This window comes from Lonchura striata, chromosome 11, assembly GCF_050655825.1.
Source record: "Lonchura striata isolate lonStrDom1 chromosome 11, ASM5065582v1, whole genome shotgun sequence".
Lineage (NCBI taxonomy): Eukaryota > Metazoa > Chordata > Aves > Passeriformes > Estrildidae > Lonchura > Lonchura striata.
In genome coordinates, this window is record NC_140713.1 from 13,174,672 (window position 1) to 13,195,124 (window position 20,453).

Consider the following 20,453-nt stretch of genomic DNA (forward strand, 5'->3'; position numbering starts at 1 on the left):
GCTGGCTGCCCCTGGCCCCCTGCCCTCTCCCCTCAACTTTCCGCCGCGCTTTGCTCTCTGCGCGGCCGCCCCGCTCCCAGCTCGGTGCCAGTCCGGGCTCCAGCCCCAGCCCCGGTGCCGGTCCCGGCTCCAGCCCCAGCCCCGGTGCTGGTCCCAGCTCCGGTCCCGGCTCCAGCCCCGGTGCCGGTCCCGGCTCCAGCCCCGGTGCCGGTCCCGGCTCCAGCCCCGGTGCCGGTCCCGGCTCCAGCCCCAGCCCCGGTGCTGGTCCCAGCTCCGGTCCCGGCTCCAGCCCCGGTGCCGGTCCCGGCTCCAGCCCCGGTGCCGGTCCCGGCTCCAGCCCCAGCCCCGGCCGGCGCGGGGATGGCCGCGGGGGTCGGGCAGGCTCTGCGGGCGGCTCAGCGGAGGCATTGTCTCCTCTTTTCTAGGTGATAGTTTCGCGGTGAACGCCTCTCTGGCTCGCAGAGGGCTGGAGGACTGGATGGTGAAGCAGAAATACTCCGGGGGCAGCAGCAGCGGCGGCAGCAGCTCGGGACTCCAGCACGGCTGCCAGCACCGCGCCGTGTGCAGGCTCTCCAGCGCCAGGGTATGTCAGCTTCCTCGCTGCCCCCCCGCCCCTTCCCTTTGAAATAGTGAAAAGCAAAAGCTCTTTCTACATCCCTCTTTCCCTCCCAAGGGGCGGTTGTGCAAAGGAAGGTTTTCTTTGCCCTAATGCTGCTCCGAGGCGCTGCCCCGTGGGTGGTTTCCTTCAGTCCTTTGATGAAGTTAGAAGCTGCAGAGCAAACTTGGTGAGGGTACAAAAGCCAAAGGAGTAAGGGAACCTGCCTGCTGGTGTCTGGGCAGTACGATTAGAACAAAACCTTTCACAAACAGGAACAAACGATCTCTGGGGAAAGCCCAGCACCCAGCTAGTGCGCGATAGATTGTGAGCCCTGATTAGTGCACAAGTTTGCCTGTGACATTTTGGCAGTCAAGAAGTCCCCGAAGAGTTATTGTTATTTATTTGCTCATTGCTAATAACATGAGGCTGACTTTCTCCACGAGAGCTGCTGTGCCACTTGCTTGTCCTGGCTGTTTCACCGGTCACTTTCCACCCCTTCTCTTTCCTTCAGTCCTCCATGTAAAGCTGGGCTGGAGGAAATGTTTCAGTTGCTGTTTTCTTTTATTTATTTTTAATGTTGTCTCTTTAAACAAAGATGCATTATGGGAGGTAAATAGACTTAACATTACTTAGATATGGTCCTCATAGTGTTTCAGGGTGTGATCCAGAGCTTATTGATGTTTACTGAAAGACTCCCATTGACTTTGGATCAAGCCCTGAAAGTTTCATCACTGGAAAGGTAACCTGAGAGATGGGGAGATTGGAATCTGTGCTTCCCAGCAAGCAGTGTGGCTTTGAAAGCACAAACAGAGCCAGGGCCACCAAACCTCCTGCAGGCTCTTTGCTTTCTTAGCTACCAGTTATGTTGTCAAAAGCCTGGACTTCTTGTGTCTCAGGGAAAATTCACTTGCAAGTCGAGAATACTTAATTTTAGGTGGGATGTGTGAGTAGAAGATATGTAGTATGGGAAAAGCTAGTGATGACATTTCATATTCCACCAGTATTGTATTTTGAGGAGCATAAATTGTGTGAGAGTCACTAGAAGTAAAGACAAAGGGGGTAAGACATTGATTTGTTGTAACTGATGAACATAATCACCTTCAACTTGCAGGTATGACTGGTTGAAGTGATATTTATTGTGCTTTACTAGGAAACAATATGTTCAAAGAAAGAAGTTCTCATTAACAATAGTATGTACTATGATACAGATGCAAAGAGTAAGAACACCTGTTTTTAATTATTTTCTAATTATCCCAGTTTTTGTAAGTCATGGTTTTTACACGTTCTACCTTTCACATGTATGTTTTCTAGAAAAGAAGCTCAACTCACCAAACTAAACATAGATTTAATATACAAGAGTTAAAGGTAAAAACTCTGACTTTAGTTTGTGAAACATATTTTCTTCCACAAAAATTATGTGCTTTGTTCAAGGAAGGAGAAAATATCTTTTGTCAAAGATCCTTTCTATTCAGAACCCTCTTCAGTTGGCAGTTTTGTGAGGTCTACTCAGCTGGAATGACAGTAGAACAGTATTTCCTCTCTTACTCAAGAGGAAGTCTTCCTCATGATGGCTCAGCAATTAGCAAGCCATTAACTAAATATTAGTCTACAGTTTTAGTACATTATAAAACTGTAAATAGGTTTAAGTGTATTTAAAAGCACTGTTCCCATGAGGCCTTTTACTGTCATCCTTATAGAGATGTTTCTGAATGTTCAAAAATATTTTGCCATTTATTGCCTAATGTATTTGGTAGTATCTGTGTGCATATATAGCCTGCCCGCTTGTTGATTTAGTTTAATTGTCATCCTGTCACAGGCACACTGTGACAGCTACATTAAAGTTCCTTTAAAATAGGAACTTTTGGAATATGGAAGGATGCATTTCTAATCCTACATTGGAACCAGATGTGCCATATGTACAGTCATTTTGACAAGGATTACGGAGTCACAGCTATTGACTCCATAACTGAGACTGCATGACTGCTTCTCTTCTGAGATCTCTTTGATCTCTTGTATAATTATGCCAAGATACAAAGGGAATTGTAGCCTAATCTCTTGGTTCTTTGGTCTCCTCAAGATGTAGAAATAGTAGTTTCTTCTGCTAATGGTTGGTCACAGGTTTGTGTGGAACAGTTCCCAATAGTGTACTTATGTTGCACTTGAATTTACCTTACTGCACTTGAATTTTTTCCTTACTGCTTCAAAAGTAATCCTAAAATGTTTAATAAGCTTACAAGGCTGTGTGGAATGGTACTGTTTTATTGTGTCACAGCTGAAATTGTGACTTCTCAGTAAAACACAGATCCCAAGTTGATGTATTTGTGACTTATGGCAGAAAGAGTTAGATCAAACACTAACGAAAATATCTGCATTCACAGAAACATACAGCTGTGTTAAAAAAATAATCATCCTAGAAATAATTTTCCTAGTAGGAATCCTTAATCAGTGCTTTGTTGATGATGGTTTTGTTAGTATGTAGGACCTATTTGGTGAAATTTGATTTACTTCCAAAGACCTGTTGATGGTAGAGGAGAGCACTTAGCCTTGCTTCCAAGACTGAAAATTCAAAATTTGAGTAATTTTAATCAAAGCTTGGATGTGATAGTACTATTTTATTTATTTTACTATCTATAAGCCAAAAATTCTGTCTTGGTTGTAGTTGGAAGGCTGTTTCTCTCAAGAACAGACAGTGAATTGTTCTGCTGAAGTTAGTCATCCAGGGGAGATGACACTGAAGTTCAGGGGATTTGTGCAGTGTTTTACAAGAGGAATGAGTGACTAATACAGGAAAGCAGTAAAGTTTCATTTGTAGTCCTCTCTAGAATGATTGAATTTACAATTATTGTGGAGGGGAGGTCTTTACATCACTTCACTCAAGGAGAGTTCAATTGTACAATACCTTTTCTGTTCCCGAGCTGAAGTTTTGAGAGTCTCTCAGTTACAGAAGACTTACCTCAGCTGATGTGTTGCCCTCGTTGTGTCTTGTCCATCTCTCTCCCTTCCAATTCACTGAAAGAACAGTAGTTAGCATCCAGCTGTTGCCAAAAGTTTTCTGAGAAGGCTGTGCCGGTGGAAGGCTGGGTGAAGGCATGGGCCAGGGGAGGGGAATGAGCCTGTGGTGTGTGTGCACCTGGCTGTGCTGGGTGAGAGCTCTGATCTGTTAAACCATTGCCACCCTGTGCTGGGTGAGAGCTCTGATCTCCTAAACCATTGCCACCCTGTGCTGGGTGAGAGCTCCTCTCCTAAACCATTGCCACCCTGTGCTGGGTGAGAGCTCCTCTCCTAAACCATTGCCAGCCTGTGCTGGGTGAGAGCTCTGATCTGTTAAACCATTGCCCCCCTGTGCTGGGTGAGAGCTCTGATCTCCTAAACCATTGCCACCCTGTGCTGGGTGAGAGCTCTGATCTCCTAAACCATTGCCACCCTGTGCTGGGTGAGAGCTCCTCTCCTAAACCATTGCCACCCTGTGCTGGGTGAGAGCTCTGATCTCCTAAACCATTGCCACCCTGTGCTGGGTGAGAGTTCTCATCTCCTAAAGCATTGCCACCCTGTGCTGGGTGAGAGCTCCTCTCCCAAACCATTGCCATCCTGTGCTGGGTGAGAGCTCTGATCTGTTAAACCATTGCCACCCTGTGCTGGGTGAGAGCTCTGATCTGTTAAACCATTGCCACCCTGTGCTGGGTGAGAGCTCTGATCTCCTAAACCATTGCCATCCTGTGCTGGGTGAGAGCTCTGATCTCCTAAAGCATTGCCACCCTGTGCTGGGTGAGAGCTCCTCTCCCAAACCATTGCCACCCTGTGCTGGGTGAGAGCTCTCATCTCCTAAACCATTGCCACCCTGTGCTGGGTGAGAGCTCCTCTCCTAAACCATTGCCACCCTGTGCTGGGTGAGAGCTCCTCTCCCAAACCATTGCCACCCTGTGCTGGGTGAGAGGTCTCATCTCCTAAAGCATTGCCCCCCTGTGCTGGGTGAGAGCTCTCATCTCCTAAACCATTGCCCCCCGCCCAGCAGGGGCTGCTCTGCTCCAAGGGTTTTAATGACTCGGCAGGCCGAGGGCTGGCCTGCAGCTTCCACATCACGAAGGATTAAAGAGAAAAGGAATTCTCTCACACCCATAAAAAGTATGAGGTCCAGAGTCATCTTCTGGTTTCAAAGCTGATTGAAACCACTGAGGCTGTAAATCTGCTAGCAACTGAATACACTTCTTTTGCTGCTTTATGAATGAGTTAATTTGTATCCAGAAAGGTTTTTCTGATACTGTGGATTATCCTGTATAATTCTTAATCTTAAATTTATTCAGTGTGTTTACTTTTACAAACTATTTTTGGAAATCAACATTGTTTGCAAATATTCATGTATTTATTTACTTAACTGAGAAATGGTTCTGTGCTAGAGGGGGGAATATTAAATATGACATTTGTTCCATTTACTTTTATCTTCAAAGCCATAAGAATTTTTACTAGGTTCTTGTGTGTCTCATTGACATCTGTGCTTGGGAATGGAAAAAATATCCTATATTTAATTAAATTTAAAACCAACTCTCTGTGAGCCACATTGTATATAATCATTTTAGGTAAAATAGAAATTACTTTAGCTTACCACTTCCACTGGGCTCATTGGTACTAGTGATCCTCATGTTCAACCCTAATTGATATTAATTAGAGTTGAGTATCTGGTTTGGGACTAACACAGGATGAAATTGTGAGGCATCAGTCCTTCAGAGGTGGGGCTTGTTCTCCATTTGTTCTGTGCCTGTAACTGCCAGTGACATTAATGGGCATTCCTTGCATGGCTGAGAGGAGACAACACCAGTGTCAACTTCACTGCTCCTCTAGTATGATCAATCTTAAATAAAAAAAGAAGCCCTTCCAGTCCCCCACTGTTAAATAGTGTGTGTGTATGTGTGCATATTAAAAATACATCACTTTACAGAAGCTGGGTAGGTCATTAATCCAAAATGAAAATAATAAACAGAAATGAGACTTTTTTAGTGTTATGTACATAGTATGGCTTAAAGGCTGTTGAAATGCAAGATTTAATTGTTGTGCTACTTTGGGGTCATTTCATGGATAAAGTAACATTTGGAAGACTGCCTTCTTACTGGTATGGTGAGAAGAGCAATGAAAGTTTCCTTGGATGTTGTCTTGTGTGATTGCTTGAAGTGATGTTTTTAACTGAAATATTTCCAAGTCCATTAATGTCAGTACTATATAAATAATTATTTTTATTGACACTGAAGAGTAACATAAACAAGAGACTCAGCAGTTCTCGATCTTGGTATGACTAAAAAGTATTTTCGTACACAAAAATATTGTCTATGGCATTTAATATAAAATTACCAAACTTTGTATTGAGAGAGAGAAAAGCAGAATCTTATTTAGTGTTGAAATTTGGTGCCAACAAACGAAGATAATTTAATTAGTGGTGTACATAGTATATCTTGACAGCTCTGGTTTGGGAAAATTATAATATGAATATTAACAATCAAAGAGTCTCTGAAAGTATTAGTGCCATGGTGATGAGATTAGTGAATTGGCCAATACTGTAGCAGAAAGCTGGATTCCAAGTGAATTATCCTTGAATGATACCAGTTGGTGCAATTAAAAGCCACAATTCAGTTGCCATATGGAAAGTGTTAGGCATCCTTATATGGTTTCAAAGCTATGTGCCAGAGGTTAAATTGACATATGAAGAAAAGCATAAATTAAATATTTTGTGTTATGAAATTAAAAGTTGACTTTGCTTGAGCCATATGGAGGAGGTAGATGGAAGACTGTCTGTATTTCATCAGGGCTTGTTTTATAGGTGTTTCAGATTTAATGTGGTGCACTTTTAATTTGGCATGTTGATTGGAAAGCCGAATGGCCCATGAAGTTTCTGCAAACAATCTCATTAAAGGAACTTTTTTTTGATCTCTAACAACCCTCTTTCTCCCACCCCCGCTAAAGTGGAGTTATTTAGGTTGGTGTTTGTAAGAAGAAAACATATTCTCTCTAGTAGCTGGGTCAAGTCCTAATCTGTGTCTCTTGGGTTCCTAATAGTCCCTGTTGGCTTAGTGAAATCTTAATTCTTCTGAATGAGAAGGCCTTGGTTATGGAGAGTATTTTCTTATCCAGGATGAAAAGTAACAGCAATACATTATATTCTTTAATGTCTTAAATATAAATAATGCAGTCCAGACTTCACACTAAAACTTTAGTTATAAGAAAAATGGGACATTTATAGCACATGATTGTCGACATAGGGGAATGTTCTTTACAGCAGCATTCATTAACAGAAGGGTTTTCCGTAGGTTTTGGGATCTGTAATAAGACACAGGAGGAGCTCAGTAAGTAGTTATTTGTATGCACCCTTCAGAAGATCTCAGTTGACTTTTATGGTTACTTTTGAATTGAGTTATGAACAGAGGAAAGAGAAGTCTCTTGAGTACTGAAACTTTGTAGGAGTTAGTTTTTCCAAAGTTGGGGAAATAATTGTTCAGTGATGATATTTAAATCAGAATGGAACATTGCTCCCAGTGCTGCAGATGTTGGCCTTTATAGAAATCCTTGCAGACAGATTTTGCTTTGTGAATGTCAGCATCACACCCTGGTTGGAAAGCAAATTGTAGATGTTCAGATGAACAAAATACTTGAAGTTGTGTTTTTTGTTGTTTTTTTTTTTTTTTAATGGAACTACTTTTTCTTCATATACCAGTTACTTTGAATACTTGTGAGTTATCTATAAATATCACATAGTTTGAAATCTTTTCATGGAAAATGAGGTAAAGTTTTAGTTAAAAAAAATTAATGTGAAGGAAGGGTCAAATATACTTTCTCTGTGAATTTATTTAGTCATATCTGCCAACATTGGCAGCAAAACTAAGCCTGTATTTACTCCTACAGAGTAACTACAGCTATGGGAGACTGAGTTGGACTGTATTCCATTCAAGAATTATTAGCAAAGTTCCAAATGCAAAATCTTCATTGTGTCTGATTTTTGAGCCAGCAACGCGTGTTTGTATTGCAGTATCTCATGACATTTCTCTTGCAGTGGTGGAAGGCCAGTGGTGTTAGCTGTGGTGAAAGGGCTCTGCTGGCTTTAAGCTAAGAGAAAGGGGAAATGATTTGTGTACCTTTGAACACTGCTCTCCTGGGGTCTCTGCAAGAGGTACTGTTGTACAGGGCATTCACTTTTTGTAGGCTTCTGGATTTTTTGTCATCAGAGCAATATGGCATGTTTTTTGCTGCCATGTAACCTGATGTCCACTGTTTAATAAGGTGATCCACTGTCTTGCCATGGGACTTGTATTTCCAAAGGGCTGATGTCTGTAAGCAAGTGTTCATCTGGATTCCCTCATCTCTTTATGTTTGTGTCTCACATCACCTGGTAGATGCCCATTGTATGTCAGGAATATTTGTGCTTTAGCCATACAGAATCTAATTGTTTAAGGAAAGGAGTGCTGCAGGGTATTTTGGGGAGGTCCTGTAGCACTTTCAGAAAAGGTGGCTGAGAGGGACCTCATCAATGTCTGGCAGGATCTGGAGGGAGGGTGTCAAGAGGCTGGAGCCAGGCTCTGCTTGGTAGTGCTACGTAATAGGAGGGGAGACATTTGGAAGAAACTGATGAGGAAGAACTTCCTTCTTGTGCAGTGATGACCAAGCACTGCAACAGATTGTCCAAGAGGCTGTGGAATCTCTCCCTTCACTGGAGAGATTCAAGAACCTTGTGGACTTGTGTCCTTTGCCTATGCTCTGGAATGGTCCTGCTGAAGCAGGGAGCTTGGACCAGATGACCAGGATGATGTGGTCCCTTCCAACCTGAGCTGCTCTGTGGTTCTGTGCTTTGGCCTATTGTGTATTATAGGGCAATAAATGATCCTATTGTTTTGGTCTGTAAAATTTCTGCTTGTATAAATATTTTTTGCTCTTCAGATGACCAGACAGTGGCCACAGGAGACTGAAGTGCCATCAGTGCCTGAGAAGCTCCTCAATTGCCAAGAAGAGCCCTGTAAAAATACACCTAAAGGGTCCCAGCAGTCACCAACCCCTCAGCAGGGGGAGCAGAAGGCCCTGTGGTTCCTTGATTCAAACCAAGGTCCCTGCCAAATATACATGGAAGGTGGTTGTTCCTTAAACCTAGGGCTATTGTTAATGAAGTTTAATACTGGTGAACAAGACTTATCAGGCAAGCAGTTTTTCTGTTTTTTTGTCAATGTTCCAATAATTTGGTAATTTTGTCCAATAACCCTTAGTCTGAGAATTCAGTGGATGCTGAGACTCATTGAGTTGACTGATGGCGTGTGGGTGTCTCAATTACACCTTGAAAGGAGACATCCACCAACCTTGCTTTCAGTTTGAATGGGTTTGGATTTAAATGCAGCCTCAGTGGCTCTTGTTTTCTTGTGTCACTTGCAATGAGAATGCCTCAAGAATGTGAGATCCTCCCTTAAATGTTCAGTTATGTTTTGAACAAAATTTGCAGCAGAGAACATTTAATGAATGTGTCTGGAATTTTCATCCATATATCCTTGGACTTCTGACTAACAAATGTAGGCAGCCTATGTTGCTTTAGCTCAGAGGTGGATTGCCATGTGGTCAGAACAGTCTGTGCACTGTCCATCCAGAGAAATACTTTGTATTTTGTGATTAGGGTGGAATTTAATGCATTTGGGGGCATTACTGTGGCAGCTTTAAAGGGATTAAGTATATTGAGGTTCCTGTTAAAGTATAACATTGTGATTCAAGATCTGTGAAAGAAAATCATGCATGGGTGTTTGATCTTGGGGTGCAGCCACACATGCTGTGAGGCATAAAATAAGGGGATAGACTCAGTAGGGAAGTGACAGAACAAAGTACCGTCTTGCAGGAGAAATGGGATTTGGGAGCAGCCTCGGATCTTTTGATCCATACTCTGATGCGAATGATGAGTGGTACGGAGGTGACAGATTTGTCTTGGGGGAGGAAGGAGAACGGTGGGTAGTGTGTCACGTTGCCCTTGGAGATAGTTTGCTGTCTGATTCCCCAAAGATTTGATAGTGGTAGGTAAGGACTAAGCTGCTTCTTGTCCTATCTTAAAAATCTTTCATACTTCCAGGACAGTTAGTTTCAAGAGAGTTAGCTAAAGACAGTAGTAGCTGTAAGGCTAAGCCTTGTGCATTGTGTGAATAGAAAGAACAAATGCCTGTTTGGGGGAGCAGGGATTTTCTCTGAGCATAGAGTGTCCCAGCCCTGAGCTCACAGAATAACAAGCAGTCTCTGTATTGCGTAAGATGCTGCGGTTAAGCCTGTATCAGTGTTCCTGTAATAAACTACTCTTTTTGAAACAATAAATAATAATTTTGCCTGTGAACTTTCCAAGCTTCCCTCTGTTCGTGTAGTGTACGTGTGTATACACTACGGACACTCATTCCCCTGTAAAGAGAGAACATCACAGTCTAGCAAACAGAATATCTGTCATTCCAGCTGAGCAAAGGTCTAAGGCAATAACCCAAAATATCCTGGAAGAAATTCTAAAAAGCATTGAAGAAATCAATCGTCTGATCCTAGAGGAAGGTCTTTGATGTACTCCTGGTAAGTTTACACTGGGAGCCTGCCTATTTATGGTCAGTCATAGACTTTCTATATGAAAAGTGGATCAAATAATTTCATAAGCTCCTGCTGTAAAAAAAGATGGTTGATAATTTTCTAAAGCATACACACTGTTTAAATGTAGATTGTGGCTTTTAGCAGAAGGCCAGGTGGGGAGGAAAGGCTTTTCAAAACAAGTACCTACAGGAAAATAAATAATACTTTGATATTTTTTCCCATGGAAAAACTGTGCTTCATTTAGCCATCCTGAATATTTAATTTTATTTTGAGGATAAACTTCATAGGTTATCTCAGTTAAAGCCACTTTTATTTATGTGAAGCTTATGTGCAAGGTCTTGTTCCTGACGTGGATATATATGTAAAAGGAGTTTTTTTCAAATACCATAAATAAATTGCATTTAGATGTATATTTTTAACTAACTCTGTGCAGTTAGGTAAGACTGTTTATATATTTTCTTTTTAAATTCTGCATTATTTATATGATGCTTTGATGCAAAAGCCCTGCTGTAATAGAGGGGAAGGCTCTCATTGGTTTTAGTGGTTTTGTATTGGGTTCTCTGCCACATCAGTGGAAGACGAGGGAAGGTTCAAGAGACTAATATTCTTTTAATCTGGCAGCTACATTGCTGGTGTAATGAAAGTGTATTTTCCCCTGCAGATGTAGTTTATCTGATCATTTTATGACAGGTTCACAAAAGTTTTTTCCAGCTGTACTGCCACTTAAATTCCCATTTGTAATTAGCAGTGTAATTTTCCAGATAGGTTTAAAAAGTATGTTTTGAAAGAGGCTATTCCCACAGCACTGCTTAATACCCATTAAAATGCCACATTTTTATTGTATGAAGGTGTTCTTTTTTATCTAATTATGTTGGTTTGTTAAAGTATTGAACCATAGTCTCGTTTTTTTTCTTCTACCTTAAGGGTGTTTCAATCATTTATTTATGCCTAATAGGAAGCACACAAAATCTTTAACTCTGGACTAATGCACAGCATAAAGAAGTAAATGAGATCTCTTCCTGTGTAAGCTATTGTACAGGGCTTTACTTTGAAAGACAGCTGCTCTCAGACTGCAGCGTGGTGATGTGTAACAGAAAAGAAAGAAAAAAACCTAGCATTTGGAAAGGAAGTATTGTATTCATTGATGCTATATAGACTTCACTGAAATTTGGTCATCAGCCTTACCATGGCCCTCTTTTCCAGATGAGTGTTTCTTTTTATTTTTTTTTTTTTAATGCCATTTAGGGAAAAAAAAAAGTTGTGAGAAGTCTGTACTTAAATTCAAAAGTAAGGCACATTGAAGTAGTTCCGTGTCCTTGGTTATTTGCTGCTATCCAGGAGGGACCAGCTAGACTGCAGCATGCAGGTGTTTCTGCTTATTCATTAAACATACATATGTGCAAATACAGAACAAACTTCTGCTAAAACAATTGGTCCTTAATCTATGGCCACCTCTGATTTTCCCCATTTTGGAAAGACAGGAACCAAAGGCACTGCAGTGGGAAGTCCCTTAGATTTGTTAGTAATTGAATAACAGACAATGGGTAATGTCCTGTGGGAGAAGCAAAAAGGCTGTGAGGTCCCTGTGAGCTCTGCAAGGGTAATCTGACCCTCCTCGCGTGTTTCTGGTGGCAACACTGGCAGTCCTGTCGCCTCAAAAATGAGGAGAATTTCACCACCACTTGGGAAAGTAGGAAAGTTGTCAAACGCAGAAGAGCAGAATGGTTAGATGAGAAAAATGATGTGCCTTTAGGGGTATGTTTTAAGAAAGGAAAGAGTCCTGGCCTCGTGTGCAGTCTGTCTCCTAATGCCAGCAGGAACCCTATCCAAGGCAGGGTGAGGCTTGCTCCTTCCACAGTCTCAGCTGACATGGGCTCTGGTCAGGCTCATCTGCTTCTGCACATCAATTCCAATATCCAGCAGTGTGAGGATCGGGCAGCCACTGCTGCCTTCAGTTAGAGACTTTGGAGAGGCACTCCAGCCTGAGAGAGTGCCAGATCAGGGGGTGGATGTGCTTTAAATTGGGCTGGCACAGCTCACTGTGGCAGCGGGCTGGGTGCTGATAGCTGATGGCAGAGCTGGGCAGAGCGAGCTAACTTTGCTAGAAAAGTCTTCTGATGTTCAGTCTTATCTGTGTGTAGGTGGGAGAGGAAAAACCCCTTGTGTTACCTGGGCTCAGCCATCCACAGCCAAGGATCTTCCTTCTCCTGCCAAGGGTGATGAGCAGCATTCTGTGTCACGCCTGGCTGCATTCCAAACCCTGTTGTGCCTTGTGCAGCTTTGCAGTGGCCCTTCTTGCAGGGTGATGCCTCCCCTCTGTGTCAGCACTGCTGTGGCCAGGGACAGTGGCCTTTCTTCTGCTGACCAAGGTCTGCTTGCAGCTGGGTTTCCCCAGACTCCACATGTCTGCTGGAGCTGCCTGCCTGTGCTGTGCAGAGAGGGAAATGGTACGTGCTTTGCCACACAGTTGTGTGACTGTGCTGTTGATAGGAGAGATGTTGGAGTGAGTGATCTCGGTGGAATATAAAGGGTTACGTTGTTGAAGTTACCCAGGCGCCAATGCACTGGCACACCGCAGGTGATCTCGGAGTGAATGTTGTTTAAAGCGCCTGTCCCACGGTTTCACAAATGTGCTCTGACCAGAGGATGTTTTTCTAACTTCAAAGGGCTTCTCAGGCTGGCTCGGTGCCTCACAGACTGAGTCCACAATTCCTCTCTGCTCATGATGTGTTCTAACCATGTGTGATTTTTTTGGTATGTGATGTTTTCTTAAAGAGGCATTGACCTGTGTTCAAGTGAAACTTGCTCTTAAGCTTGTAAACACAAACTTGTCGTGTGGGCAGTTTTCAGCTTAACTTGATGTGTGTGTTTTTTTGTTTTTTAAGAGCAAGAATAGATATCAAAAGGAGGGATAATTTATAGGAAAAATAACTAAAAAAAGAAATAAACAGCAGCCTTTTGAGTTGCACCATCCAGAGTCTTCTCCTTGAAGATCAAAGTGTGTGTCCTTGGCTGGCCATGAGGAGAAGAGCGTGTTCCCACCTGGGCTCTGTGAGCGTTTCAGTGGCTGCTGTGTCCAGAATGTGCCTCTGCACAAGGGGACTGCAAGGGGGCAAAGCAAGGCAAAGAGGAGTAGAAAGCAGATAGAACTTAGGATACTTGTGTGTGACCTGATTTTTTTTTTTTTTTTCTTTTCTTCTCTCCTTCTTTAACAGTGTTATATTAAATTAAACTTTTAGGAATATGTTAGTATGTTTTAAATATTTAAGGTTTCTTTTCCTTCTGTAGTACTTTGTTGTGTTTTTTTTTGAGGGGGACTACATTCACTTTTTAGCAGTGTGAATTAGAAATGACTGAGATTTTGTAGGCCAAATCCTTTTACTGTTGAAGTTCTATAACTCTGTTATTTCTGCTGTGAGCAGGATTAAGCCCTGAAATACCTTCTGAGGTACACTGCTACATTAGCTGTGGTTGTGGAACTGGTAAGGTTTAGTTAGTGTTCACTTAATTTGCACTGGTGGACACTATTTTTTGCCTTTTTTTTTTTTTTTTTTTTTTTTTTATTTTTATTTAGTAAGGCTAGAAGAAGCAGGCTAGTTTGAGGTTTTAAATTAATAATTCTTAATTTACTGTTATGGCTATTATGGATGGATTTGAGTTTATTTAAAAAAAAAAACAAAAACAGCAAAAAAAACCACAGCAGCAAAACAAACTCTTTCTTCAAAGAAACCAATACCTTGTAAGCCAGACCATAATACTTTATGTTTGGCAAGGGATTAGGAAGTATCGTCTGCTGTGGGAGTAAAACATCACACTGTGAATGGCATGCCGTGAACAATGTATCTCAGCTGTGCAATGAAGTTTTGCTCCTCTTGAGTAACTGTACTGGAAACTAGCACTTAATAATTAATCCAGCTTTCAGATGCAGCTTGATCCCAAGGTCTTCATCCAGATGAAATCCTGGAGAAGTTAGTGATGTCTGGGACCTAAGCCCTAGCAGCAAATAACCTGTGCTGCCCTGCCATCCCATGGCTATCAACAGGAACCATCCCACCACGTTTATTTTGGCTGGTTTTAAAGCAGGTGGCCAGAATGAGTTCCTAGTTTCAAAGTCACAGCTGCTGCTTTGAAATTGTGTAAGAAGGGCTTTGGTTTCTTAACACAAAATAACTGAGCTGCTGTTTAGTATTAGAGCATCATTATTCTGGGAAATGCACTCTTCGTTTTAAAAATATCTTCCCTATGGAAGTTGAAAGTTTATACTTCATGAGTCTAAGGTCAAAGAGCTGAAATAGTTCCTTGTTTGACTGATGATTGTAAATACTTAAGAATTTCTCAGTGACATGAAATGAGTGGAGGTAGTATTAAAATTGATAGCACTATTAGAAACACAGAATTACTGCAGGGATATCTTGCTGGTTGGCATTAAGTAAATTAGGGGAGGACTATTTTGGGCAACTATAATTTAAAATTTTTCTCCTTTGGCTGGATGTCTTTGTGGGAGTTATCCCCAAAATATTATATGTTTATCATTAAATCAATTAAAAGATCAACTGGACTTTATACCATCACAGTAATGATGCAGTGATGAAGTAGAAGGAAATGTTCCATTACAAATGCCCATTTTGTCTCCTTGTAAAATTTTATTTTAAAATGAGCCATCTTAGGTGACTTTTTCAGTAGCGTCAGCAACAGTGTCAGCAGAATGGTGAATTTGTGTCACTGGAAGTATAAAGAGAATTCATGAAGGAGTTTGTGTTAAGCATAGTTTTCTTTTTTATAAAAAAGGATTCTATTCACTGTGGTTTTTTTTCTTATTTTGTATTCCTTGCCACCTTATGATATTATAATGTTTTTTGCCTACTTTCAAATTTTCAAAATATATATTTATAAAAAATATATGTCATGTAAGCCTTTTTCTAGTGCAAGAGAAAGTACATTTTATGCAAGGTACACAGCATGGGGCTTTCTGGGCCTTCAATCTTATTTGATCCTGTCTCACAAGAAATGCATCAAACAGGAGTGAGCAAAATGCAATCCCCTCAGACCGGGTGAAAATGTTCTCCTAAGAAAGAAGGGGAGAGAGGAAAGGTGTGACCTCTCCTCTGAAAGGAGCAAGTGGACAGAGGAGAACATCTTCAACTTCTGTAAACAGGATTGGTAAAGGATGGAAAGGTCAAAATTAGGGTATTGAGGACAAGTTGAAGTAATTAATTCAATTTGCATGCATACAATATAATGAAATCATTGACTTGGTTGTTAAGGGGAAGAGATGAGAATGGGCACATCAGAAGTACAGCCAGTACAGATGGGATATCTGGGCTGTGCCCTTAATCCTTTTTGTTTCAATCATAAAATAATTTTTTGTATTTTCTTGTGACTGAAATTTCTAGTAGCTCAGTCTGTTGGGAACTGCATGTACTAGTGCAGCACTTCTTTGAGTTATCCATTTGCACATGGTGCTGGACCATATTTTATATTCAGGTGTGTGTGGCAGAAATCCCTCGAGCTTAAAGCTGGTTCAGAGTCTGATAACAGACTCTGGTAACAGGATGGGCCTCTCCCAGCTGGGCTGCTGGTGCTGCCCCTTGGCTCTCTGCTTAGTGGTTGGGTGGGATGCCAGCCCTGGGCTACTTAAGGAGGTGGGGTAATAGGTTAAACACAGCTTTCTTAGGCTCTCTGGATCCAAGGCAGGTAGGCTTTGAAGTCATCTGAGATTAGCAGCCTGGGAGGTGTTTGCGGTGTGGGTGGCCAGGGATGGATAGCCACTGCTGTGGTGCTCTGAAACTCTGAATTTATGGTTTAGGAGTGAGATCCAGGAGCCATGCATTCTAGTCCAGATCCTAGCTTCAGGTGTCTGTCTTGTCTAAAGTTCACATATCTTCACACAGACCCAAAATAGCTAAACATTTGCCACTCATTTAGTCTCATTTGTCTTCTCTTATAACCTACTGGTTTTACCCACTTTCTCTCATTTCCCCATCAGAGAAATATGAAGAACTTCAGTGTCAGCTCTACTCTTAATTCATTGCTATATTTTTATGAACAAGCCAGCTATTTATCACCCACTTTCCTGAGCAAAGTAAGAATGAAAAAGAATGTTTGAATTCTCCTTGAAGTTTATATAATCTCCCCTTGCAAAATAGCCCGACCTCTTACATTGTTTCTTTTGATCTACAATAATCTTCCTAAAATGTTTCAGAAAGGGGCCTTTCTGAACTGTCCAGCTCTAGTTACAATCCAGTGGCTCAAGAAGTCTAATTCTAAAAAAGTTTTTATTAATCAAAGATGTTCTGACATATATAGAGAAAAGATATTTTACTTCTCAGTCATGCTGATGAGACTTTGGACAAGGGTGTAGAAGGTCCTGAGAGGGGCATGCCTTTCATGTATGAGCTACATTTGTGCATTCAAGTGATGTGGACCTCCTGCTTTTTGCTGTACCTTGCTGTTGGTGATGCATATAAGGTCAGGGCAAGATTAATAGGAATGTAGGGGCAAAGTGTATGGCTGGCATGTGTGTAAATCATAATAGGTATAAAATACAGCATGAGGAGAATGCCAGGCTTTCACCACTGTTACTAAATGGAATGGACTACACAGACTAAATTGGGAAGGGAAAGGTGTGTTCAAATTCGACTGAAGACAAGCTCTGATGCACAGTTAGACTGGTAGCTTTGCAAGGAGATGAAGTTTTTCTGGTGTTTGCTTGAATAATGAAATTACCCTCTCTTGAAGGTTATTCTCTGGAGCAGCAGAGTTTGTACATGAGTGAAATGCATGTCAAAATGTTTACAAAGAGCTGAAGTAGGGTGGTGAGTCAAAGCAGTAGGCTTTTCTTTGCACTGGCTTTGTAATGGAGAGCCTTATAATGAGGGTGAACTATGCCTCCGATTGTGGCCGGTCTTTGTGCTATCTGGAGCACAAAGTGGGGCAGGTTTACAGGTTAATTAACACCTCTTCCCTCCTCCTTTGGTGCTGTCTGTGATACATCAGCCATGGTCATGTTTAGAAATGGTGACTGATGCTTAGTGATGGGTACTCCCAAGCTTTTTAGTTGATCCTGCTAAATTCTCTGCTGTGAATGTAATTTGTTCTTTTAAACAATAGAGAGCACAGCTAAATTTATGGTGCTGAAGAGGCACTTATTGTCCTGTCAGCCTGGCAGCATGAGCACACGCCAGAGCTGCATGTTGCAGCCAGGCACATCCCAGTCTGTAGCTTCCCTGCTCAGCACTCCTTGTAAACATGGAGAGTATTCAGGAATATTCTGCCTGTCTAAAAAGGATTTTATGGCATCTTGAACCCTATTATGTATTCAAGGATGATTTCTCTGAATATTGAATTGTAAGGATGGTTTTAATCTGGCAGCTCTGTGGTTTTGGAGAATTTGGTCAGTCTGGCTGGAATCAGGGTTCATAGTCTGTGTGTTGGATATGGGCATTTACTGTTGTTTTCAGGGTTTTTTCCCCTCTCCTTTTGGACACTAAAAGCTTTCTTTGCCACCTATGGGCCCACAGATCACACTTTATCAATACTTGTCCTGTGCTTCCTTTCCCCTGCCAGTTCCTCAGGCCTCAAAATGTGTTAGATATGTCTATTTTAACAGCTGCTGCCTTTCCTCTAGCTTGATTTAAATGCTACAGTCTTCAGAAACTAAGTCTTGAGGAGAAAAAAAGCCATGTGGTGGTCTAACTAGCAGGGTGTGCATTTGGTGTGGAACATCAAGAATCCTTTGCAATCTTGTGCTGTCTAGCACACCAAACGAAGACTTGAGGCAAGTACACACCAGATCTACTAAATAACCACACCTTGCTCCACCATAGCCATTGTACAGATGGCTAACAAAAAACACGTGTAACATGTACTTATTTTTGGAGCTTAAAGAATTTCTCCTCAAATCTCCTACTTCCTTGCTTGCCTGGTTTTGAGTGGAAAGACAGTGGAGCACAGCCAGCTCATGAGCAGAATCATTTAGGGAAGAGGACAGTGCAGAGGCAGTGCTGGCTGTGTTACTTGAGGCAGAGTGGAAATTGGAAAGGAAGCTGTGATTCAGTGAATCGCAGGCATCTCTCAGACAGCTCCAGGGCACTGCAGCTCTCTGCTGCTGCCTTGCTCGCAGTGGATTACAGGGTCATAATACAGCCCACTATGCTGAAGCAGAAAAGCAGTAAATTCATCCTCAGGAGCTGCTTTATGTTGTCTAGAAATGAGGAATTCCTCTTTAAGAATATAATACTTTTTATCCAACTTCCCAATTCCCATGCTTCAGCAGTATATTTATCTTCACCGTTTTCATGCTGTGAATAGAGGAAGGCTAAGAAACTTGTATGAAGGACTTCCTTTGCAGCCAGTGATATGTGCACTGTAGCATCCTATAAAATTAACAGGGATTAAGGTGAATGACCATGTGAGCAAGGGAGGCATCCCATCAGGAAATATGTCTATTTCTGTGTAGCAACTAAAGCAATACTATCTACAGACTTTGAATCAAAGGTTTGGACAGCTAAACAAAGCTAATCCTCAAAAATGTACTATTAAACTAATTTCCTGTGTATGGAACAAATACTGTAGGAGCTTCAAAAAGCATTTTCCAGCCATTGTTAAGAGAGGAGTTGGGGTGTGAGCTATAAAATTCAGATCTGCATTCAGACTTTCACCATATTTGTGGTTTTTGGTTTGAGCCTGCATCTAGTTAGCAGGGATATAAACGTTAAAATTCACCCATGTGGTTTGAGAGATGTTCTGTGCTAGTAGTGCAAGTCTCACTTTTTCAGCATGTCTTTTTTTTTAGAAAAGATTTCTTTCTGCTGGGTTCAGAACCTTTTCTATTACTAGACAAATTCTGAATATGCAGGCAAAGAAGGACAACTTGACTGGGTCTAGTAGAGCTGAGAATGTACCATTAATTGTCTATTAAAAAAAATGGTTCTCTCATATATTCTTTTGAAGTGAAAACTTGTATATTCTTACAGAGAAGAAAGTAAATGTCCTGTCATGCTATCTTTTTAGGAGCACTTTTCTTTCTTTTTTTCAATTTGATAGCACAATACATTTCATTACTCAAGTAATTGAAATTGTTTGTTAGATGGTAAAGGGTTAAACTAAACATATGAATAAACATGAATATCCTTGGTTTGGAGAACTTCAAACAGGGAAGAAGAACACTAAGGAACTCCCACACTGGGTAAAAGATGTCTGCTCAAGATCTGTTAAGCTGGGTCTGACTCAGTGATGTGTTTGTAGAGGGGGAGGGTTAGGAAAGAAATCTGAATTCTCTTCAGAAAACATGATTTATGAATGGCAGTGAGAAAGTGAACAGGACAAATGAGCTGGGCACAGAAGATGCTTTCTCCTGGGCTGTCACCCGTTGCATCTGTAGCCTGGTGTGTGACACTCAATGTCATTTCAGTCTGTCCTCACTCTGAGCAGAGGCTGATAATGTGTGAACACATGTGGTGGTCCTGGGATGGTGGAAAGAGGGTCCATGGGCCACTGCAGGGTGTCTGCTTTCAGAGGGGGTTTGGTGCTGCCTTCCTAGAGTCAGGTTTTGGCTGCTGTAATCATGTAGCAGAGAATATTACAGAACCAGTGATCTCAAATGCTTGGCACTTTGTTGTAAATTTAATCTATTTACATATTTCCTGTGCCACTGTACAAACAAACCAGTGGGCAGAGTCCCGAAACCATTTTCTCAGGCCAAGTTCCAATTGATACCAAAGAGGTCAGCATTGAAAATAATCACTTGTTTAGAAGCATTTGAATGTGACCTTTAGAAAAATCATTTTCCTTTTGGGGGCTTTTTGTACCCCTCATTAGGGAATTATTGAAAGTCAGTGGAAATTTCAATGAGTGTAGGCTACAACCCTGGCTGAGTTGTTACTTGCTGTTCCTTTTGGAGTATTGCAGGGTAGAAGAAGTATCACTTCTTCAGAAACTAGCTAAAGTATTAGCTGTTTTATTATGGATCTGAAGTATTGTTATTCTGCCCTCCCCCTCGTTCCTTGTGGAGTTTGCAAATGCCCATCTTGGCCCTGTGAGATCTGTGGGTACAGGTGTGTGTGGGGAGCTTAGATGTATTCAGTGTGGGTGCTGGGGCCAGCCCAAGGCTGGTGGGGTGCACAGACAGTGTGCAATATATTGTCTGCCACCATTGTAATATATTTTTGTTCCCAGAAAAAAAAAAAAAACAAACAAGAAAGATAATGGGCAAGCTTGAAGAAGTTCACAGAAGAGCTGAGGGTGGTTGAACCAAGAAGACTGAAAGTGCAAATTATTTACTGCTTGT

The 20,453-nt window shown here is 41.7% G+C and overlaps 1 protein-coding gene across 1 annotated transcript in view; it reads left to right on the forward strand.

The window, feature by feature from the left end:
- Positions 1-20,453, forward strand: part of NKD1 (NKD inhibitor of Wnt signaling pathway 1) — a 106,327-nt gene that overhangs the window by 739 nt on the left and 85,135 nt on the right. Inside the window, exon 3 of the mRNA XM_031505848.3 lies at positions 426-583. Coding sequence (XP_031361708.1) covers positions 426-583 — 158 coding nt within the window. The remainder of the gene's footprint in view (positions 1-425; positions 584-20,453) is intronic.